The sequence below is a fragment of the Lycium barbarum genome, chromosome 1 (assembly GCF_019175385.1).
Source record: "Lycium barbarum isolate Lr01 chromosome 1, ASM1917538v2, whole genome shotgun sequence".
In the NCBI taxonomy this organism is placed as follows: domain Eukaryota; kingdom Viridiplantae; phylum Streptophyta; class Magnoliopsida; order Solanales; family Solanaceae; genus Lycium; species Lycium barbarum.
In genome coordinates, this window is record NC_083337.1 from 163,861,646 (window position 1) to 163,886,669 (window position 25,024).

The 25,024-nt window shown below is 35.8% G+C and overlaps 1 protein-coding gene across 3 annotated transcripts; it reads right to left on the reverse strand.

Annotated features, from left to right (window-relative positions):
* Window positions 1–1,289: 1,289 nt before the first annotated feature.
* Window positions 1,290–7,447, reverse strand: LOC132604008 (NAC domain-containing protein 89-like). 3 transcript variants are annotated; one of them, XM_060317327.1, is made up of 4 exons: window positions 7,049–7,447; window positions 3,429–3,667; window positions 2,456–2,734; window positions 1,290–2,005 (listed from the first exon to the last, which is right to left on the reverse strand). In XM_060317327.1, the coding sequence occupies exons 1-4, from the start codon at window positions 7,299–7,301 to the stop codon at window positions 1,661–1,663; spliced, it is 1,116 nt and encodes a 371-aa protein (XP_060173310.1). In that variant the 5' UTR covers window positions 7,302–7,447; the 3' UTR covers window positions 1,290–1,660. The 3 variants fall into 3 exon arrangements, with proteins under 3 accessions (XP_060173310.1, XP_060173302.1, XP_060173318.1); XM_060317319.1 differs by having other exon boundaries at window positions 3,429–3,688; window positions 7,049–7,445; XM_060317335.1 differs by lacking the exon at window positions 7,049–7,447 and adding an exon at window positions 5,649–5,910 and having other exon boundaries at window positions 3,429–3,688.
* Window positions 7,448–25,024: the final 17,577 nt, after the last annotated feature.

A 25,024-nucleotide genomic window follows, 5' to 3' on the forward strand; every position in this document is an offset into this window, starting at 1 on the left:
TCAATAACTAAAAAATTCAATCAAACCATAACTTTAATTATTAACCATAATAGGAAAAAAGAGATATTTTTTTGCGCAATAATCAACTTACGAACAAATATTAAACAAAAGTTTGTTGATATATCCAAACATTCAACATATAACAAATCAACAAAAATGCACAAATCTCAATACCTATATCAATGAAGGGGTTTTATAAAAAGTTGCTCGATATTTTGGTAAATGACAGATGAAATAATGAATTTAAATAAACTTGACAATGACAGGCAAAATCTTAGTGAATAAAGTAACACCAATTAAACATCTTTCTCCAAAATCAAAACAAACTTTAAAATATTTCTAAAAATAAATCAAATATTCATCATCTTTTGATACCAAAGGGTCAAATAATTTTCGAATTGTTGACATACCTTTTATTTTGTTGGGGAGAAGTTGTTTTCTAACTGAAAGTTGAACTTAATAGGAAAAGTGAACTAATGTGGGACTCTAATGGAAATTTTCATTGAAAACTGATTTGAGCCACAACCCTTTGTTGTTGAAACCATATGGTTGCTGAAGAGATGCAACGGTTCAGCTTCCTTCCTTTTTTTTTTTGTTGAATTTGAACGAAGTAATTGATAATTAATAGAAAATTGTGGAGAAAAGGCCAAAAAACAGGAAAAAAGATAAATACCCATTCTAAAACGTGAGAACGCTACGTCACCAGGTCTATGTCTTGTAATTATATATATATATAGGGGAGATTTATTATCGATAGACCAAATTATTCTTCAATTGAATTTCATCAATTAAAAACTCTATGGGGGAGATTTATTATCGATAGAAAATCCAAAAGGTGTATGTAGATTTGGTGTAACAATTTTAATTTGAGGAATTAACTCGCCTTTCTTGATACTAGACAAACTACACTAGGAAGGAAGCTCCGAAGATGGCATAAGAAAGAGCAGATTTTGGATCCCCAAACACAATCACTCGGGCATCCCCCCTGACCCCATAGGGAATGGAAATTATGTCTCTCCGAAGTTTGAAAATCTATGAAAGGACATCTATAGCTAAGGTAACGAAGAAAAGAAAATACACTGCAGAGAAAAGTTGGTGATTTCCTCTCGCCAGGGCTTTCGAGAGACATATAAGAAGAAACATCAAATGTATCCTAGCCTTCCAGGGACTTCAGCATGAATTAAAACTGCACCTGATCAGTAACTACAACTAGATTTGTTACAGTGCAAGTGTCATGATCCTTATTCTGAACTAACATCTGAAATTGCATTTCTGAGCTAAGATTGGAATTATCCAAGGGCATATAAAACCACGATTCTCAACAATTCAAAAGAAAATGTAGGCAATTATGCATCCAGCTTGATAAATAAATGGTTGTATATTGTTATAAGAATCACCCGGTACATTTTTGCTACACAACTATTTAGTAATAAGCTCAAACACAAACATAGAGCAGCCATTCATTCATTTTCACATACCAACATTCCATTATCTTCAATCTCCACTCAGAATATCACTAAGACAACATACCAGTATGGTATTAACTTCAGCTGCTCGCAACGAGAAGACGCCTATGCCATTTTACCTGCTGTGAGACTTCCAACAAACTAAGAAGCATGACGAGTAATATCAAGGTAACCAGAAATATAGGTATCACATTTTACTTCATCCTTTTAACTGAAAATATGTTTCTCAACCATCTTGCTGAACTAGTGGTGCCCACTCCGACTTTATTCCTCTTGGTCTTGGTAGCTTCGTACGTTTTGGATCCCTCTACTCGACACCCTGCTACAATTTCTCTTACTAGTCTGAGTCTTCGATTTGCGGTGCCCTGGAAAGGGAACACAGAGGACGACGCAGCTTGAGCTTCATGCGGTGATATTTCCGAAGATTCAGGCCTGCTGTGGACCATGGAAATAGGTCTGGCATCAAGTGAAGAATCATCTAGTGTAATGATATCATCTTTCATTATATCAGCAAACCAGTCCTCTTCGCCATCACAATCCTGGAATCCGTACAGCAGAATATTAGGAGCCAACCAAGAAATGGTTTGCAATTCAAGCATATGCCATTAGGGTAAAAACTTATCTGCACCCAGTGTCTACTCCAAGCCAATAGAGGCATGACATGTGCTACAGAGTTCTAGCACTTAACTATGGTTAATTAACATGTATTCTCACCTCATCAAATCACTTACACTATAATAAGTTTACACGGTTTGGTGTAAATACCATGTGCGGGTAAGTATTACCAGTCATAAGGCTTAGTATGGAAGGGTCAACTGTAAGTTAATAATGGAGATGAACACAAAAGACAGACAAAGTTATGTTTTCACTTAATATCTTCATTTCTGAAAGAAACTATATTTGGCGTAGTATGGAAAGGGTCAAGCCACAGCAACGTATGCTGACACATTTACAAATGAGCAAACAGAAAATGGCGGTAAAACCAAGACCTTGAATTGGCCAGAGGAATCGTGCTCAGAGAACTCTTTAATTGGTTGATCAGATTCTGATCCAGAGTCGATCTGCTCAACCGAATGGGAGTGAAAACTGCTGCTACCCTCCTTTGAACAGCAATCCCCTACATTGACCAATTCCAAGCTGTCTACTTGTCCTGCTCCAGACAGAGCAGTTGCAGTATCAGTAGCAGCCGGTTGATTCCTCTGATTTCCTGGGGTGTCATTCAAATGAAGCTCGCTATTCTTCCGGAGACGACAGACAACCATAGAATCCTGTATAACATATCAGACCAAACACTCAAAGCACTTTATTGATGTAGAGGATGTATTACAGCAAATGAACTATCTCATTGAGCAAAACAACATGAAATATGATAGGCTCAACAAGAATCTACGAAGTTGCAGAAAGTGATGAACATTTGAATCAAGAAAGAAAAACTATGATGAACATTTGAATCAAGAAAGAAAAACTATGGCATAGACATCCCACCAGATGTTACAGTTAATGATTTAGCAGAAGTAGCTCCAAGTGAATCTTCTCTCTTGAATAATATCACCACTCAAACATGGCGCAATACAGTGAACATTCCAGGTGAGAAATATTTATTTTTTGTTGATTTCTGTTCTAAACAGTAAGAAAATTATTGTGATAACATGTTAACTTAAACAAATTGCTGCGTCATGTTTCTTCTCTCATATCAGACATTATAGCATCTATGCTAACCATTGTTTTTTCTCCCTTTCGGTAAACCACAATTAGCAAACCATTCACCATCACATAACAAAAGAAACTATTAATTCTAAAATTAGGATGATATGTATATAAGAATCGATAGAACAACATATTTTCTCAAGGAACAAACAACTAAAAGCAGGTAGTTGAATTTTCTGTTGCAGCTGAAAAGGTAGAAAGTTCATCACACAAGGATGATCAGTCCCTAAGAGTTGGATCAGAGCTCACAATTACCTGATAATTAATGTTCCCACTCATGCAATATTCATGCATTATCCAATGTGTTCTCTGTCCTTTAGGTGCCCGACCAGTGTGGAACACCAGCGTTCTCTTTGTGCCAATGATATTCGCACCGGACTTCACATTACGTTCTTTTCCTGTGGCCTTCCAGTAACCAGATTCAGTTGCCCTTTTACTTTGCGATCCCTTTGGGTACTTCCTTCCACGAGGAGAAAAGAAGAACCATTCATTATCTGATTGAATGACGGATTTAGCTGGTACATGTGAATAGGGATTGATCAATTAATAGAACAAGCATGTAGGTATGAGTTACAACTCACAGAGTAACTAACAAAAACAGTCAAATGAATAGGGCTAAAGGTGGTAACATAATGTGATGCTTCTCATATTTCCAAGCACCTCTATAAAACAAATGAAAAAATCAATAAAATATATAATAATTGCAGAAATCTTATATTTACAGCATATGATAATTGTCCATACTTCGATGCTTAGCTTTGCATATCCTAACCATCAAGACATCAAGGCATATAACCGAAAGCAACCTAAAAAAGGGTAAAGAATGCGAGACCAACAATATGTACGGCCTCCATACTTGGAAGATGGTATACTTCCTAATCTCCTTTTCAAATAAACATTTATAAATGTAGAATATATGAAAACAAACTACTCACAAATGCTAGGATCTAAAGGTTCTAAAAAGTATTTTAAATATATCCAGGTCAAAGGAAAATTCATTTGGTTTTAGAATTAGTAGCTCAGTTTATCGCTCTTCCTCGAAGGGTGCAAAGACTGTTTAGTGATACCCAATTCAAGGGATAAAGCTGACCTAAAAGGCAGAGGAGGAGAGGAAGTCAATGCATCGAAATGAAATAATCTATGACTATAAATACAGGAGAATAAAAATACAATAGTAACTCTTTAAAATTTGACCATTATTTTAATCACTCAGAGTAGTAGTTCATGAAGAAAACCATGCTAAAACAGAGATTAGGTCGTGCTGCTTATGTCTGCAAACAACAAAAACTCAAATCCTAGGGAGGCTACCACGATACTAGTTTTCAACTAATTTTTAAATTGGCCTAAATGGTAATACATCTTCATACCTACTAGTACTCTCCCCCACCCCCACCCCCCTCCCCCCAAAATTCTTGACTTATTTCTAACTATTTTTTGGAGATCGATAATAGTAGCAAATAGAAGACCAAGCATAAGAAATCATCCTTACCAACCCAAATAAGGGTAAAATTCATGACTCTTATATTCTCTTCTGCAACTAGTCCGTAGGGGTGACCAGGATTGACATCCTTAAGATTCACCTTACTCTATGGAACTGTAGAAATCATTTCCCAAACGCTCTGCATAGATTTAAATAAAACGACACTGCCAGTCTAGCCTCCTGCATCAGTAAGTCCTTTGTCTTCATTTTATTTTATTTTATTTTGATAAGTATCATTCCATTTCTTCATCCAATGTGAAACTTCGGTAGCTCTCTTCTAGTAGAAACTTAGTTGTTTCAGACAGCAGCTCACTTCTCATAAAGTAGCTTTGCACATTGAATGACCAGCAGATACAAACCCAAGACAATAGATGTTTTGAAGGAAAAAGGAAAATTTACTTTGTTAAGCATAGATGTCTTAATCTTTATTTGTAGGATAGAAAGTCTACTATGAATAACATCGATCTTATAATGGACTTGCTAGATTCCTGAAATACTTAGAGGGAAACAAGTTCATTCTTTTGAACTTTTTAATACCTCCTTGGTAGTAAATTTTAATAAAATCCTTTGACTTTCTCACGAGAAAAAGGACACAAACTCAAAACCAACTTAAAATTTTCCTTCAATCATATTCAGTAGAAAGAGGATGTTTCAATATCGAAACTCTGGCAGCTAGACAATTTAGGATGTATACTATATAAGAGATACAATGGGGAAAACTAGCAATATGTTCAAGCAAGAAATATAATTAGTTAGATGTCTAATCCCTATGATATGACTTCATAAAGAAGCATTCTTCGCCTAATTGCTTTTTGTCGAAACAATAGATTCTTCACTTTGAAATCAAAATCAATCAACCTAAGAATAGAAGAAGTTGAGATATGGAAGAATCTAATTAAGCGATATATGATTATCTAGGAGGAGGTTATTCCTTTCTTTTCTTCCATGTGATGATGTGCTTTCCTATTTGTTTCATCAACATAAGGATCCATTACCTTTTAGGAAGAAAAGGGAATATTTGAGCATCACTGTCTGTTTTAAGGTTAAATACAAGAAAAAAGGAGCAGTCCAGTTGGGGAAAAAAGAACCCAGTATGAATATACTGCGAAAACAATCACAATACTAGAAAAATAAAAAAATAAAAAAATAAAAGAAATCAGATCCAATGGAAGAAAAACAAAGGTAACGTCATAATGAAGAACAAATACAAGAGGAAGAATACAGGGCATCAAGAGCCTTATATTTGTGAAATTACTTAAAACTTCAAACTTCTTGAACAAAATCTCGAAAAACATATAATTACCACAATTGTCGGAGCTTTCAACCCTGACAACACAGCCCCCCAAAAATATTGATCACAGAAAAATTGCCCAAAAGAAAGTTAACATCTTTGGCCCCTATCAGTGGCGAAGCCAGGATTTTTCATTAGGAGGTTCAAAAATATAAAAGAGTAAGAAACGAGGAAGCCAAGAGTATTCAACATCTACTATTTATACATAAAAAATAATTTTAATCTTGTGTATACATGATAATTTTTCGCCGAAGGGGATTCGGGTGAACACCCTGGCCACCAATTGGCTCCGCCCCTGGCCCCTATTATTCAACCATTCTTAGGAGGTTGGGTATATGAATATATCCTTTTAAATCTATTTAATAATTCATCACCGTTACTGTTTTAACCTGACCATTAAGTCGTTAACTTAGCAGAACCTTTCTCATTTATCCCAATTTGGCACAGGTTAAGCTTTGAGCGAAGCTCAAATAGGCAGATTTTCTAACTAACTAATCATTATAAACATATTCAAAATTCCTTTCACCTCATTTTTTGTTAGCTAAACAAACCATTAATATGCAAAAGGAAAAACAATTAAAATTTTAAAATTGAAGAAGCAATATTCATGTTAATGGTGTAACACCCTGTGTGAGCCTATCTACTCCAACTTAGTGGACATGTTTATGATGGGCTCATAACCTTGATGGACAGATTTACTTGAAATCCTGTGCTTCGAATTGGACAACTGCAGTCATAATATACATATACACATACACGTGTCCACGTACATACATACATACATATATACACACATGATAGCAGTGTTTGGCGGTGTACAAACCAACTTGCCCATATCTCTAATCAACTTAACTCGAGCACAAATACTGGATAACTCTGCTCACCAATGTTCCTCCACCATCATCATAATATATACATATAGACACATACACCTAATGGCGGTGTTTGAACCAACTTGCCCATGGCTCGACTCAACTCACCACAAGTATCTGATAACTCTGCTAACCCCGTCATAATATATACATACATAAAACTCACACAAATCATGTTAATACTAAAAATAAAAAATAAAAAATAAAAAAAGAAAGAAAAAAGAAAAGGTACCTGATAAATCCCAAGGTTCATGTTTCCAAATCTCAACCTCAGATATAACCTCAACACACTTATCAGACCCCTCAAGTTTCTTCTTCAAGTAATACGATATAAGTTCTTCATCCGTTGGAGAAAACCTGAAACCAGGAAACATTGAAGAGGCAGTTGCTATTGAAATTTCCACATTATTATTATTATTATTGTTGCTGGGTACTGTTTCATTGTTCTCATTTCTTGAAGAAGTTGATACATGCCCATCCTCCATAATAAACTAGTAAAAAAATGAGTCTTTCTTCTCTTTTTTACTCTCTTTATAAATATATAAGTAAAAAGGGTGTTGGAATCTCTGAATAAAAAGTAGAGAATCATTGAAAAAGGAAGCAAAAAAGGAAGCAAACGGTGGCTTCCTTTAAGGTTAATTGTAATTTGTAAATTGCAAGTCTACATGTTCTGTTTTGCGTCAGCTGTATTCTTTTTTCTGGGGTGAGGGGTGGGCACGGGATATTCACGTGGTATATTAACACGTGTCGTTGTTTTACGTAATAAGAAGTTGCATGTATGGGCCCAATGTATATATTGACAACGTGGAAACTAGTGGCGCCCTTTTTTGTTTGTTTATTGTATACAGTACGTAATTTCGACTGGAGGTCTTAACTTTAACGTATGGGTGAAACCTGGATGTTTAGCTTCCCAAAAAATGAGTTTTTAGACTCTTGTTGTTTTCCTCCGATTTTGCTGCATTTTCATGCGCTATCCTTTGTACTTAAATCCGTGACTTTTGTAGGATAAAAAAAAAAAAATTGAACTAAATTAACACAAAAAAAAAAAAAAAAAACATAAGTAGATTTCACGCACTAATTTAGTGCGTGAAAGGACCAAACTGCAAAAATAAAAGTTTGGCCTTCACGAAATTCGTGCGTGAATGAGGCCAACAAAACAGTCAACAGGAAAAAGAGTAATCACTTATATTTACGTAATGTTATATTTTCATTTCAAAATTCAACTCGTCAACTAATATATTATAACCAAAACATACATCCAAATGCATGCAATACCCATGTTATTATTCAAAATCGAATCTTTAGAAGTCAATTTTGAAATTAAGTTCCAGAGACTACGTAAATGCTTATTGATTTTTTTGTTAATTTGTTACAGGCAGAAATGAGATCATATAACTAAATTAATGCACAGAGAAAAAATTTGGTCGTATGGCTTGGGCGTAAAGGTGGCAATTTGAGCCCATATTTAGAAAATTAGCCCATTTTACTCACATGTTAGTGAGTTAGGTCACTCATATTTCAGGTGGGTAAATATGGGATTCAAGTCTCACTTTAACCAATAAAAATATGGGCAAATATGGGTAAAATATAGGTATTCATATAAGAACACACTAGACCCAATAACAACTCATTTTGAAAATGAGAAATTTCTTTCTTACCTCCCACCCCAACCCTTACCCCACCACCCACCCCGCCATGCCCCCCATCCCCACACATTTTTTTTTATTTCATATACTTTATTTTTCTTTTATAAAAAGCTTATAAAAAAAGGAGAAGTTTTTTTCTTACCTCCCACTCCGATCCCTACCCCCACCCCCGCAAAATTCAATTTCATATATTTTACCTTTATAAAATTTTATAAAAAATGGAAAAAAAAAATTCTTACCCCCACCCCCTCCACGACCCCCCCCCCCCCCAATTTCAATTTTCATATATATATATATATTACTTCTATAAAAAAATTATAAATAATGGAAAAGAGACAATTCATTGAACATCCTTTGCCGAAAAATTATGCTGTATTTACAGATATGCTGAGGAAAGTGCCACATCTTGTAATGACGAGTTAATATATTTATAAATAATATGTCTTCTTAAGAAAAACAACTATTAAAATTTGAATACTCTTAGTGAAATTTCTGACGTCATAGCTGTGTATGAGAGAAAAGTATAGAGATAGATCAAAATTGTGTTCCGTCTTAAACAAAAATGACATTAGCAGGTAAATGTACAATGCTTTAGATATTGTAATTGGATTATGTAGAAACTATACAATCTTGACTCGTTCCATTCATTCACCAAGAGAGAATATATATAGGATACAATCTTGAACCCTAGTGAAATAAGGAAACTAAGATCCTAGTGAAACAAGGAAACTAACTAATATATGGTAATTAGTGAAACAAGGAAACTAACTAATATATGGTAATTATCTCCCTACAAATATGCTACCAAATAATATCAAATAATATAAAGATATTATAATGCAATACCCCCCCTCAAGTTGGAGCATGGGAATAAAAAATGCCCAACTTGGAAAGCAAGAAGTCAAACTGAGTTTTGCCGAGAGCTTTGGTAAAAATGTCTGCCAATTGTGAAGATGTTGAAACGTGTGACGGAGAAATCAAACCTTCATTAATTGCATCATGAACAAAGTGACAATCTACCTCAATGTGCTTTGTTCGTTCATGGAAAATCGGATTTTTTGCGATGTGCAAAGCGGACTGACTATCACAAAACAATTTGATCGCCTTGGGATGTTATATACCTAAACTCAACAACAGACCTCTCAGCCACTTCAACTCACAAGTGACCGCAGCTATGGACCTATATTCAGCCTCTGCAGAAGATCTAGAAACTGTGTGCTGCTTCTTTGTCTTCCAAGAGATGGGAGATTGACCTAGAAATACTAGCCAACCTGTCAACGAACGACGAGTAAGCGGACAAGTCGCCCAATCAGAATCACACCATCCCTGCAAAGTCAACTCACTGTCGGCACGTAACAAAATACCCTGTCCTGGTGTGCCTTTCAAATAACGGACCACTCGTAAGGCCGCTTCCCAATGTTCAATCCGGGGTTCTTGCATGAATTGAGACAAAATATGAACAGAATATGCCAAGTCCGTTCGAGTGACCCCCAAATAAATCAAACGCCCGACTAATCTACGGTAGACCTCCGGATCCGACAACAAATCTCCATTTGCAAGGCCAAGTTTATGATTTTGCTCAATAGGGAACCCACTTGGCTTTGCACCTAACAATCCTGCTTCAGAGATAATATAAAGAGTATACTTGCGTTGACACAAAAACAACCCTGATGAACTACGAGCTACTTCAATACCTAAAAAATATTTGAGAGACCCAAGGTCTTTCATTTTGAAACAATCACTCAAATAGGCTTTGAAAGTTGCAAGTGCAGCGGAATCATTCCCAGAAATAATAAGATCATCAACATAAACCAAGATATTAATCTGAATATTCCCTCTAGTAAATGTAAAAAGAGAATAATCAGAATAAGATTGAAGGAAACCGTACCCTTTCAAAGCAGTCACCAATTTTGCAAACCAACATCTAGGGGCCTGTTTCAACCCATACAGCGATTTGCGCAAACGACACACCAACGTAGGATTTGGACTTTCAAACCCGGGAGGGAGCTTCATATACACCTCCTCATCAAGGTCACCATGTAAAAAGGCATTATGAACATCCATTTGGTGAAGTTCCCAATTTTTGGATGCTGCAATGGCTAGGAAGGCTCGAACAGTAGTCATCTTGGCGACCGGAGCAAAAGTTTCATTGTAGTCAATCCCCGCTTGTTGATGATTTCCCAACACAACCAAGCGCGATTTGAGCCGTTCCACATCTCCATTTGACAAAAACTTGGTCTTGTACACCCACTGATTACCAAGTGCTTTCCTACCCGGAGGAAGATGTTCCAAAGTCCATATACTATTGTCTTCCAATGCACGTATCTCTTCTTTCATTGAATGTCTCCAACCTTTGTGTTTCATGGCTTCTTTGAAGGTCTTAGGATCCTTACCCGAAATAATAGCTGCAAGAAACTTACGATAATTTACAGAAAAATTGTCACCATTAATATAGTGTGCCAAAGGATAGGGAGTACCTGAGGATTGATTGTTAACAGGAGTTGTAGGGGACGGACTATTAGCAAAAACTGAGTGTGTCACATAATCACGAAGCACAACAGAGGGAAATTTCTCTCGAAAACCACGCCCCAAGCCACCTTCCACATTCGTGACTGGGGTATGATGTTGCTGCCCCCCCTCGCTGCCAGCGGGCGCTGGGTTCCCAGCGGGCTGTGCAGTGGCTGTTGGCAGCCGCTCAGCCTCGCTGCCAGCTGGCGCTGGGTTCCTAGCGGGCTGGACAGTGGCCGCTGGCTGCAGCTCGGCCTGGCTGCCAGCAGGCGCTGGTTGGGCAGTGGTTTGCGGCTGCTGCTCGGCAGCCTCCGAACTATCAACTTCGCCCCCTAATTCATCCCCGTACACCATAAAATCACGATCAATTTCAGCACCCTCATAAAAAAAACTAGACGAAATATTAACATCTTCCGGACAAGCAAAGGGAAACACATCCTCCACAAACTTTACATCACGAGAGACAAAAAATTCCTTCGTATCAAGATCAAACAACCGCCACCCCTTCTTACCAAATGGATATCCCACAAACAAACACTTTCTGCTCCGACTAGCAAATTTGTCACCCTGAGTTTTTTTATTATGAGCAAAGGACAAACACCCAAAAGTACGAATAGCATCAAAAGAAGGAGGTTTATTGAATAAAATTTCAAAAGGTGTTTTATTTTCCAATTTGGGTGTGGGGGTACGATTTATGAGATGAGATGCAACAAGAACACATTCACCCCAGAAAAAAATAGGCAAATTGGCCTGAAATCTGAGAGCCCTCGCAACATTCAACACATGTTTATGCTTCCTCTCTACCCTCCTATTCTGTTGCGGAGTACCCACACAAGAGGTTTGAAACAAAATACCAGTGGCGGAAAAATAATCGATCAAACAATTAAATTCTGTACCATTATCACTTTGTACAACTTTAATTGTTTGATTAAATTGTCGATCAACCATAGCAACAAAAGCCATAAACATCGGAAACACTTCTGTTTTATCAACCAACAAGTAAATCCAAACAGCTCGGGAAAAATCATCAACAATTGTTAAAAAATAACGAGCTCCACACGACGAAACATGGCGATATGGGCCCCACAAATCACAATGTATTTTCTCAAATATTCTAGATGCATTATTATCACTTAAAGGAAATTTGTCTCTAGGATGCTTAGCACGTAAACACACTTCACAATCCTTTGCTAAACTACTCTTATCACTACTGACATGAGGAAGCAACTTAACTACTCTCTCGGAAGGATGCCCCAATCGTCGATGCCACAATTCCAATGCGGACGTTGCCACGACAGTAGACACATGTTGCACCACGTCCGGTTTGCTAAAATAGTATAGTCCGTCCGGTTTGCTAAAATAGTATAGTCCGTCCGGTTTGCTAAAATAGTATAGTCCGTCCCTCTTAACTCCCGTTCCAATCAGCTCCTTCAGTGGGTCATGAATAGCACACATATAAGAATTAAAAGAGACAATAGTATGTAAATTATCAGTAAGTTGGGGGACGGAGAGTAAGTTGCAACGTAAATAAGGCACATAAAGAACATGATGTAAGGTGATTTTATCTGACAGTCGAACAGAACCTTCCAAAGAAGCAAACACCTTTTCACCATTAGGCAAACCAATAGGACAATCAACAGTATGAACATCAAACAACCAAGATTTCTCACCGGTAACATGATGAGTAGCACCAGTGTCAATAATCCAAGAAAAAACATCAAACTTACCATTCAAGCGATTTTCGGGAATTGTAGCATTACCAAAAAATCCCGTAATAGTCTTCCATTGATCGGAAGTAAAGTGCAGACCGACGACAGCGTTATTTGATGCACCCTTGAAACGAGTAGGCGTGATATAGTCCCCGGGTCGGTCTTGAGGACCGAGAAAATAGGGAGAATTAGACTCAATTTTGGGTGGTGGTGGAGGAGGTACGGCGTCACCGGCCATGGAAATTTACGATGAAGAGAAGAAAAAAAACGTGTGGCCTGATACCATGTAAAGAAATGGATCATGGGCCTAACTCAACCTCAAAAGCTAGCTTATGAGGGGAGGATTGCCCAAGTCCATATAAGGAGACCACCCATCTCATTAACCATCGATGAGGGACTTTTTCCATTCTTCAACACCTCGCCTCACGCCCAGGACTGGACATCTGGTGCATGGGCAATTTAATTTGGGGGCCTAACATCGGGTGAGATGGGTCTGCTCTGATACCATGTAGAAACTATACAATCTTGACTTGTTCCATTCATTCACCAAGAGAGAATATATATAGGATACAATCATGAACCCTAGTGAAACAAGGAAACTAAGATCCTAGTGAAACAAGGAAACTAACTAATATATGGTAATTAGTGAAACAAGGAAACTAACTAATATATGGTAATTATCTCCCAACAAATATGCTACCAAATAATATCAAATAATATAAAGATATTATACCGCAATAGATTGAAAAAATAGAAAGCACATATTTTGTGGTCAACCCATTATAAGAGGCAGATATTGCATGACCTTTTGTTGGCCTCATTCACGCACGAATTTCGTGCGTGAAAGGCCAAACTTTTATTTTTGCAGTTTGGTCCTTTCACGCACTAAATTAGTGCGTGAAACCTACTTATGTTTTTTTTTTGTCTGTGTTAGTTTGGTTCAACTTTTTTTTTTGTCCTACAAAAGTCGCGTACTTTAGCCGCAAGACTGGTGCACCAAATTTCATTCAAAGATAACATCAAGCGGCTGGCGTTTAGACAATATTTTAGTTGAGATTTGAAAAAGAGACATTGAAAGGTAAAGTGGAAAAAAATTGTGACATTTGTGTTTAGACTAGAATATCACGTGGAAAATAAATTTGTGAAAGTTAATTATTTGTAACTTAAAACAACCATTTCACTAAAATGCACTTTCAAACTATTATTCCTATATTCACTTGAACTTGAAGCACAAAAGCTATTTGCAAATATACTTATACGGACACCAGCATTTGCAAATAATTAAACTCATATCTTGAAACAGTTGAAATAACAATTCAGAGTCCGGAGCCAAAATGACTTATTTTTACAGCCATTAGACAAAAATAGTATGCTTTTTTTTTTAGACCAAAATGGGTATTTCGTTGGATAACCAACGAAATACCCACACAAGTACTGTTCTGGTGCCGATGAATTTCTTGCATTTCGCTACATGTGTAGCGAAATGCAAGATTTTTTTTTTTTAAAAATTTTCCTTTGAATTTCGTGAATCAATTCATGAAATAGGCATTTTTTTTTTGCCATTCGTGAAATTAAAACTGTTTTTTTTTTTTAATTTTCCTTTGCATTTCGTGAATCAATTCACGAAATAGGCATTTTTTTTTTTTACAATTCGTGAAATTAAAACTGTTTTTTTTCCTTTGCATTTCGTGAATCAATTCACGAAATAGGCTTTTTTTTTTTTTTTTTTTTTTTGCAATTCATGAATAAAAACGAAACTGATTTGTCTTTTTTTTTTTTTTTGCATATCGTTGTGCAATCAACGAAATATGTGTTTTTTTTTTTTATTTCGTGAATTGATTCACCGAAAGTGATTTGTTTTGTTATGTTTTTTTTTTTTTGCATTTCGTGACACAATCAACGAAATAGGGTTTTTTTTTTTTTTTTGCAATTCGTGAATAAAAAAAGAAATAGGAAATTATAATATATTTTTTTTTTTGCATTTCATGTATTAAAAAACGAAATAGGATAGATTTTTTTTATTTCGTTCATATAAAAACGAAATTGGAATATATATATATATATATATATATATATATATATATATATATATATATATATATATATATATATATATATAATTTTTTTTTTGCATTTCGTGTATTAATGAACGAATTAGGTTTATTTTTATTTTTTATTTTTTTTGTATTTGGTGAATTAATGAACGAAACTGATTTATTTTCTTTTTTTTTTATTTCGTGTATTAATGAAGGAAACTGATTTGTTTTTTTTTTTTGCATTTCATAATTTAATGAACGAAATAGGTTTTTTTTTTTTTGTATTTCATGAATAAAAAAAACGAAATAGGAAATTATATATATATATTTTTTGCATTTCGTGTATTAAAAAACGAAATAGGAAGAAATAGGAATACATATATATATATATATATATATATATATATATTTTTTTTTTTAATTTCATTCATATACCAATGAAATAGGATGAATATATATATTTTTTTTCGTATTTCATTTATATAAAAACGAAATAGGAATTTTTTTTTTTTTTCGTTTATATACCAACGAAATGTTTTGTTCCATTTTGCAGGTATATAACGAAACCCCCCCCCCCCCCCCTTTTTTTTTTTTACCTTTTTTCTACTCTCCATATCGCTATGGTTTTAATTTTATTTTTTTGTTCATTTCTGTTGGTTCAATCAGTTTCAGACGAGCATTGAATAGTTGTCAAAATAATATCTTTTACATTTCGTGACTTAATTTGCGAAATTTGTTACTTTTCTTCATTTATAAATATTGTCCTATCTTTACTTATGGTATATCCTTAGTCTTTCAACTTTCTTTTATCCATCTCATATCTTTCATCTATTGTTTTTCTCTTATCTGTTTCATATCGTTCAACTTTTATTTTTTCTCTCATATATTTCATAAAAGATGACGGAAACTCATGTTAAAGTGTATTTATTTTGGGGGTGGTGAAGTTGTGTATGAAGCAGGTTCGGTTAGATACAACCGTGGTCCTGAAATAGGGCAAAGGTTTCCAATTTCCCTAAAATATGATCGTCTGTAACGCGTCTTAAGGAGTAAAATGTTCGTAAATGATCCTGAACTATCGGTGGTTATAACCGGACAATGTCCAAGTTCATTTACAGCCGATGGTTCACCAATTTATGGTGAGATGCCAATTACGGACGATGAATCTTTATCGTCATTTCTTCGTTGTCCTGAGATTTTTAAAAATCACATATGCATAACGGCGCTTGACATGTATGCTACAGTTCAACGCTCTACCCAGGTCGAAGTACCCAACAATAGTACCCAGGTTGAATTGTAATGTACGACACCCTTCACATCCTGGTCCAAGTGAATTGGACAGTGATAGGTAAATATAATCATATTTTATTCACTTTATTCATGGATTGTATAATTGTATTTGACTCGTAAATTCTATGAATTTTTCTTATTTATAGGCATAACGATTTTGAAGATAACCCCACGTTGACTCAACTCACACAAATTGTGAGCAATAACGATTTAGCTAATGATATAATAAATGAGTCGGATAGCGATAGTCCATTAGATCATGAAGGGACGGACGATGATCAATCGTCTGCTGACGGTGATGATTCTGATGAAGATGTTGCGGCCCCCAGTAATGTTAGTGTTAATTATCATTCAAATGTTATCCCATATTTGGATAATACAGAAGAAGTAGAACCGGAAGATTTTGCATACATGAGAGATAACGGGTCTGTTCGGGCTGCACTTTGGAATTCCAGTAATCCTAAAGTTATCAAATCAGGTTAGTTTCGTACGACTAATTTTTTTAATAATATATTATTTTTAAATTTTGTGATTTTAATTGGTGTAATTAGGAGTTGATATTTTTTCTTGTACATGCAAATAGGTATGTTATTTCACAGCAAGAAGCAAATGAAAGGTGCAGTGAGGCTCTATAATATAGCCCACAAAAAAGAATATAAAACAGATCAAGCTAAAAGTACATTTTGGAAGGTTATTTGCAAGCGGCATGAGGAAGGTTGTAGTTGGATGATCCGTTTTTCGTTGATCGGAAGTGGTATGTGGAAAGCAGGAAAAATGATTGAGCCACATAATTGTGATACGGATGATTATACAGAGGATCATTTCAATTTGAATAGCAACATGATTGCTACTTCGTTGATACCATATGTTATGATCAATGCACAAATCAGTATTAAGTTTGTTCAGGAAACTATAAAAGGCATCCATCACTATACTCCTAGTTATAGAAAAGCGCAAAAAGGGCGTAAGAAAGCTTTTGAGATGGTGTATGGTGATTTCGAAGGTTCTTTTAGGGCATTGCCTCGATACATGGCTGCCCTAGAACATTTCAATCCGGGCACTATTGTTGAGTGGACACACGAGTCAACTATAATGCAAGGCGAACACATCTTCAAGTATCTTTTCTGGGCCTTTAAACCAAGTATCGATGGATTCAAAAATTGCAGGCCGGTCATCTCAATAGATGGCACCCATGTCTATGGTAAGTATGAGATGAAATTGTTGATTGTTGTTGGCATTGATGCAAACGGAAATATTTTTCCACTTGCATATGCTATAGTTGCACGTGAGAGCTATGAGTCATGGACTTGGTTTCTCAGTTTATTATGGAGACATGTTGTTTGTGATAGAAAAGGCATTGGACTAATTTCTGACCGTCACCAAGGGATCTTGCAATGTGTAATGACACATGAATGGTTACAGCCACCCACCACACATCATAGATTTTGTGTTCGACATTTAAAAAGCAACTTTAACAAAAAGTTTCTTAACTCTGATCTTGAGAAGCTAATGTGGTTGGCTGCTACAGAGCACCAGAAGAAGAAATACCAAATAAGGATGCAACAAATCAAAACTTTGTCACCTGCAGCGCATATGTGGTTAAGCGAGCTTCCGAAGGAAAAATGGACATTGTATAAGGACGGTGGTTATAGGTGGGGGGCTATGACGACAAATGACTCTGAGTCTTACAACGGTTTATTGAAGAAAGCCCGTGGATTGCCTGTTACTGCCATGGTTCGCTTGACATTTAAAAATCTTGTTGATCATTTTGTTAAAAGAAGTGCCCTTGCTGCTCTGCTAATGGTAAATTAGAAGACTTGGCCGCCCGGTGTTGATAAGAAGTTCCATGAATATTGGGATAGGGCTGCCATGCACACTGATATGATGAACTACAACATTGTGACTGGGGTCTTCGAGATTCTGACATTTGCACATGAAGGTAAGGGTGGAAATGTCCATAAAGTCTCTGACAATGGAAAAAAATGTTCGTGTGGGAAATGGAAAAAATACCACATGCCATGTTCCCATGCAATTAAATTCTGTCGGATCCGTAAAATTCAGCCTAAGGACTATGTTAGCAAGTACTACAGTTGTAGGTATTACAAGCAAACATACAGTGGAAAGTTTTCTTCCTTGGGTGATGAGGCATATTGGCCTGCAAGTCCCTTCTGTTTAATTGCAAACACTGCATATGAGCGAACTTCTGGAGCCCAGAGAAAACTAGAAGGATGAATGAAATGGATATTGCTCCTGCTCGCATAGCTAGGAGGTGTGGAACTTGCAGGCAAACCGGTCATAACAAAAATCGTTGCCCCAATCGTACTCAGTAGCTGTTGTTGCTTGTTTACTGTTAAGTTTTTTCATGAGTTCTATGTTATTGTTATTTTATGTAATCTTTGTTATCTTATGTAATCTTCAATAATATGTTGTCGTCCTTTAATAATATGTTGTCATCCTTACTTTAAAATATAAACGGTTCGTATTGTAGAGTTTAATTTTGTCTTTAATTTAATAGTTATTGTTGGATAGAACTTCCACAACACTTTATTGAATGAACATAAAATTACATTATAATTGAAAATTTAAAAACATAACACATAGATGGTCTAAGGGAGTTCGTTAGGCATGTCATCATCCGATTTGTAAAGTTCGTGTGCTAAAACACTTGCTCTTTCATATTCTGTTAGCGTGCGATTTGTTGCTGCAGCTTGTTCTTCAGCGAGCTTAAGTATATAGTACCTACAACGTCTCACCAACATCCTATTATTCTCCTTTCGAATTTGTTTCACAGCTATCTCATATTCTACCATATCCCTGCGTTCCATCCACACAGAGAATCGACGTGGCTTGGGTTCCCCAGTTGCTCAAGCTCATTCATGAGCATATTTGACTCATGGTACCTATGCTCCCATTCACGGCGTAATCCGCAGTAGTACTCACATGGATCTGATTTTTTCAGCATCCGAAAATCATCCTCTCGTTCGTCAAGCATGTGCGGGTTGTACATGTCCATCTCAAAATCATATGGATCCCATGTTCCCCAGTCGTTGTTGGGTGACTCTGAACTTGAGCTATCATTTCTGTTTTCCGGGAATGCCCAAGCAAAAGGTGAGGAAGAGCTTCCAGGAGTGTTCTTTTTTTTGTTCGACATTTTTTGGATAGTAAATGGATTTTTAAGTCTCAGTCGAAGATTTTGGATAATTTGCGAAATGCAAAATTAAAAAAAATGGCTCTTGCTTGTAAACGCTCACCCGAAGATAACAATGACCGGTTAGAGTTCTTTATAATGTAAATTTTGTTGCATTTCGTTGCATATGCACCGAAAATGTAAAATAAAAAATTGGAGTAATCCAAGTTTATAAATAACTTTTCGTCATGGACTTGTCAAATTTAAGTTTTTTATATTTTGTTTCTGACCTTGCGAAATGCAAGGATAAAAAATTGTCAGAAGCTTGTCAATAGCTTTCAATTTTTATTTTTTTTACTTGGAAATTATTTCTTTTCTTTTTACATGGACAAGTCAAATCCAATTTCTTTTAAGAATCTTGTCAGAAGCATTATTGCAGTTATCTTTTCCAAACTTTTATATTTCGTTGCATACTTTGCGAAATGCAAATCTAAATAATTAGACAAGTCATAAGCTAAAAAAGAAGCTCGTCAATAGCTTTCAATTTTTTTTCACTTGGAAATGGATTCCTTTTCTTTTTACATGGATAAGTCAGAAGCTAAAAAGAAGCTAGTCAATAGCTTTCAATTTATTTTTGACTTGGAAACGAATTTCTTTGCTTTTTATATGTACAAGTCAAAAGCTAAAAAAAAAGATAGGCAATAGCTTTCAATTCATTTTAAGAATCTTGGCAGAAGCATTGTTGTTATATATCTTTTCTCCAAGCATTATTGCATACGTTAAGAAGAAGCTAAAAAGGAAGCTATTAGTAGCTTTCAATTCATTTTAAGAATCTTGGCAGAAGCATTGTACACTTATTTAATTTTCTCCAAGCATTATTGCATACGTTAAGAAGAAGCTAAAAAGGAAGCTATTAGTAGCTTTCAATTCATTTTAAGAATCTTGGCAGAAGCATTGTTGTTATATATCTTTTCTCCAAGCATTATTGCATACGTTAAGAAGAAGCTAAAAAGGAAGCTATTAGTAGCTTTCAATTCATTTTAAGAATCTTGACAGAAGCATTGTACACTTATTTAATTTTCTCCAAGCATTATTGAATACGTTAAGAAGAAGCTAAAAAGGAAGCTCTTAGTAGCTTTCAATTCATTTTAAGAATCTTGGCAGAAGCATTGTACACTTATTTAATTTTCTCCAAGCATTATTGCATACGTTAAGAAGAAGCTAAAAAGGAAGCTATTAGTAGCTTTCAATTCATTTTAAGAATCTTGGCAGAAGCATTGTACACTTATTTAATTTTTTCCAAGCATTATTGAATACATTAAGAAGAAGCTAAAAAGGAAGCTATTAGTAGCTTTCAATTCATTTTAAGAATCTTGGCAGAAGCATTGTACACTTATTTAATTTTCTCCAAGCATTATTGCATACGTTAAGAAGAAGCTAAAAAGGAAGCTATTAGTAGCTTTCAATTCATTTTAAGAATCTTGGCAGAAGCATTGTACACTTATTTAATTTTCTCCAAGCATTATTGAATACGTTAAGAAGAAGCTAAAAAGGAAGCTATTAGTAGCTTTCAATTCATTTTAAGAATCTTGGTTGTTGCATTCTACACTTATTTAATTTTCTCCAAGCATTATTTCATACATGGTGCAGAAAGGTCTAAACCCCACATGCAATTTTCGTATTTATTAAAAAAACAATTCATATAGAAGTCTAATTAGTCAGAAATACACCATAATTCATATTGACGGAATATATGTCGCTATAATAAGTCATATATAGTCATAGATACACAATAAATTTTCAAAATAAGTTGTTAAAGCTCCTCATGCATCCCTACGTGTGCATCTTTTCCTCCCACCAGTGCCACATTGTGTTGGCCGACGATCCCTACGAGATCTGCGCGGAGCAACCCCCTCATGCATCCCCTCCGCACCCTATAAATATCATACAAAGTAAAAGTTACTTTTTAATGCGACACTTAAATTATATATATAAAAATTTAAATTCAAAACGAACCTGTGCCTCTAAGTCCTGAACATCTGGCGTAGGTGCATATGCATCATTAAAACTGAGCCTCCTTTCATCACAGGGAAAATTAGCTGGAGGTCGAGATGAGGTACTAGTCTGAGGAACATGGAAAAGGAGGTTGTGCAAAGCCTGTTGGCTCCAAGATTGTAAGGAAGGTCTAAATGGGGTGAAACCTTGTGGAGTGACCATATTAGATGAGTTATATGGAGCCTCCGACCGAATCATAGATGGTCCAGACATATCCATGGTCGGATAGTGGGAGCTATGTATATCCATAGATGAGTGACATGGAGCTTCTGGGGCAGTCATAGATAGGTCGGAAAATTCCATCGACGGATAATATGGGTTAGGTAAATTCGTATGTGGGTCATGTGGACTGGATGGGTGATGTGGGGTGGGTAAATACGTAGGTGGATGATAGGAAGCAGTCATAGATGGGCCGACATTACAACAGAATGCATGAGCCGGGTCTGGGTGTGGCTCTAGATCGTCAACTTGATCGTCATCAATAAGCTGGTGCGCCACCTGACCTCGACCCCGTGGGTTACCAGCACGACGTACATTTGCACGATCCCGACGACCAGTTGGCAACTTAGGCGGTTCCACATAAACTGCTGGTGGTATATAATCGGGATCAAATGTCAACCTCGTCCCCATTGCAGCAGCATTCAGAGACTCAGTCGACATGTTAATAAACCTTTGCATCAATGCATTCATACCCTGAGAATCTGAAGGCCACTCTAACAGACTTTCCTGAACACTGTAAGCCAAATGTCTAACTCCATGAATTCCACGAGCCTACAAAAAAATATATAACAAACAGTGACGTAAGAAAGCCACTGATTGGCAAAAAGAAATTAATGTGTATCATATACGATATAGTTATTAATATTACTATAATATTTAATACATATGATACACATGTATTTGCATGTAAATCGGTTCCAAATCCTTTATATGATGGTTTAGTTAGAAAATATAACTAAATTACTTTCATAATAATGGTCAATTTATTATTATACAGTTTTTTTGCTAAATAACGAAAGAGATAAAGTATAAAAATCGAAGCACCTAGGTTAAGATTTTCATGGTAAATTTGCCTGAATACTGGCATTGGATGAGTGTAGTAAGTCAAATTCGTAGACTATTTTTCAAGATATATTAATTAGTACTATCAGTAATTTTGTTTCTACTCAAATGTTAGAAAACTATATAGTACATCATTAACTGTCTATTTAACTTGACATGCACCAAAAGTTACGTACCATTGCTTCATGCCTCCCTGCGAGGTGTTGGTATCCCCTATCCACGGTCCGTTCTGGATTTCCTATCAAGGTGCGGGAGTACCTCCGGTACCATTTAAAATATTCAGAATCCGGTCCGGGAGCTACAGTAGTATATGGAGCTTCAACTATTAGTTTCCGACGGCGTTCCCACAAATATTCAGCTTCCTCAAAATTTCCCCCCATCTCCTGACTTATCTTAAACCGCTTGTCCAGTGAAAAATGAAATGGTCTATGTGGGGGGATTGGTCCTGGAACAGACTGCTCCTTACCAAATTGTCTGTTGACCCGACCCACCATGTGCCACTCTCGGTAGATCCCACAAAATGAATGGCAACTGCACCATCCAAATGTCTTGACCACGTCGGCACCACTCCGGAAGCCCATCATTGATGGCCTCTGTATAAGGCTCCCACACAAACTACGATAGCAAAAATATTATACAGTCATTTATAATTTATACTACAAATTATAAATTTTCTCATTACAACAAACATCCATTATGCATTTTCAGTTAAGTAAAGATTAGAAAGCGTATCATGACCAAATCCTTGCTAGGAGCACTTTCTTTTTTATTCAGTTCCAAAGCATAAGAAGAACAGGCTAACTTGAAAATTCCATAATGAATTTTGATGGAAATAAAAACAAAATAAAATACTTTAGTAACCTTCTAGCCATTAAAACAAACCTAGACAAAATACTAATTATGCTAAAAGAAGAAATGGGATCTAAAAAATATCACAACAAGTAGCAAGTTGTAGCAAATTAGCTATAACAAATTAAAACAAAATTAACCCATTATCATAGTACGATTAAGCAAAAAATGAACAAATCTATAAAAACTCTATTGTTGTTATATTTTTCACATTTCTTATCAAAAAAGTTTTAAAGGAAAAATACCTGATCATCAGTTAGGTTGTCTAAAACATCCCTACAAACTACTAGCATAGCTCGTGCCTCGCTTTCACGAACTCCACGACGAGTCCACTTCTGCCCAAACACAATATCTCGTTCGTTTACTCTTGGGGGACGAAGTAATGGCTGCATCGGAATTATTCGCTCCCAAGCCCAAACCTGTATAAGTAAATTTAACTATATAAATATTTTTTGAATTAAATAAAATAACCCGAAAATACACATGAAAATTGTGTTGTTATGGTTGGGTTCCGATAATGCGCTAATATTGTTGTGCAAGCTATTAGACAAGCTATTATAATTTTTAATGATTTATTATACAAATTATAACACTAGAAATCTAAAATATTATTTAAAAGATAGCAGAGAAGTTGATTATTTAAACGTGTATCAAGCAATACTTTTAAATTGTTAGCGTGACAACTCAAGAAAATATGGTTAGCTGACATTTAGAATTATACACAAATATTAATAATCCAGATTGCATTATATATAGTGGTACATTTAGTGTTTATAATAAAGCTCGACTTTCGATTCCTAATTTTATTTTTCAAAATTTGGGTAATGGTGGTTATAAGAATGCTGCTTGATCTCTATTTCTACTGAAGTAGAGCAATATATTATTGAAATTCGCGTACCTGTAACAAAGCAATAAATCCACAAACATCACGGCTATTGGCCATCGAAGCACGGCATAAACAACTGTACAAGTATGATAATGCTGCTGCTCCCCAAGCTTTCCCGCCTATTGCATCAAGGTCTATTATGTCAAGCAAAAAGTGTAAACTAAGCTTTGAACCACTATTATCAGGGAATATATTGCCACCAATCAACCAAAGCAGGTACAACCTGACCCTCTTTTGTACCTCAGCCTCATCAGTGTGTTCATCAATAATATCATTATTGGCAATCAAGGTTTCCAAATGATTAGATAATTGTGTTATTACTAACATGCTATTACCTATAATTGCTTCTTCTCCGGGCAACCAACCAGTAAGGTCGTACATCAATTCCCGCCACCTTGATTTAGTTATATTTTTAACATTTCTCTGCACCAATGGGTGGCCATCCACGGGAATGCCATATAACACCTCGACATCCTGCAGTGTGATGGTACATTCGCCAGTCCGCATATGAAATGTATGCGTCTCTGGACGCCATCTCTCAATAAGTGCAGTGATGATTCCTTCATCATACTGCACATTACCTACTGCTAAAACTCCCCCAAATCCACACCTCTCAAAGTAATTAAGGATGCGATTATGTAAAGGGTATTGTCTCACGTGATTCCAGAATTCATGATCCGCACGACGTATAGTTAAACACGCGTTCTTTCCAGTCAATTTTCCATCCCACACAGCCTGGGATCGATGCTCATGCTGGAGTATTAATAAATCATAGTTTTCTGGACCTGGATGTACAGTGAATTTGGGGCGATCCATATCTATAACATTCCAACACCAAGCCACTGCTATTAGAATAATGGACAACACATTACAGAATTGTTTACTATATATTAAATAGGAAAGTCAATAAAGGTCAAACTATAAGATATATTATCACATGAGAAAAGAATTTTTTTTTAATAAGAGTACAACTGTCAAAAAATAATTGCAGTTCCCTATGTGGTGAACGAAATGTAATTAAACTTTTGGTTAAGCTCATAATT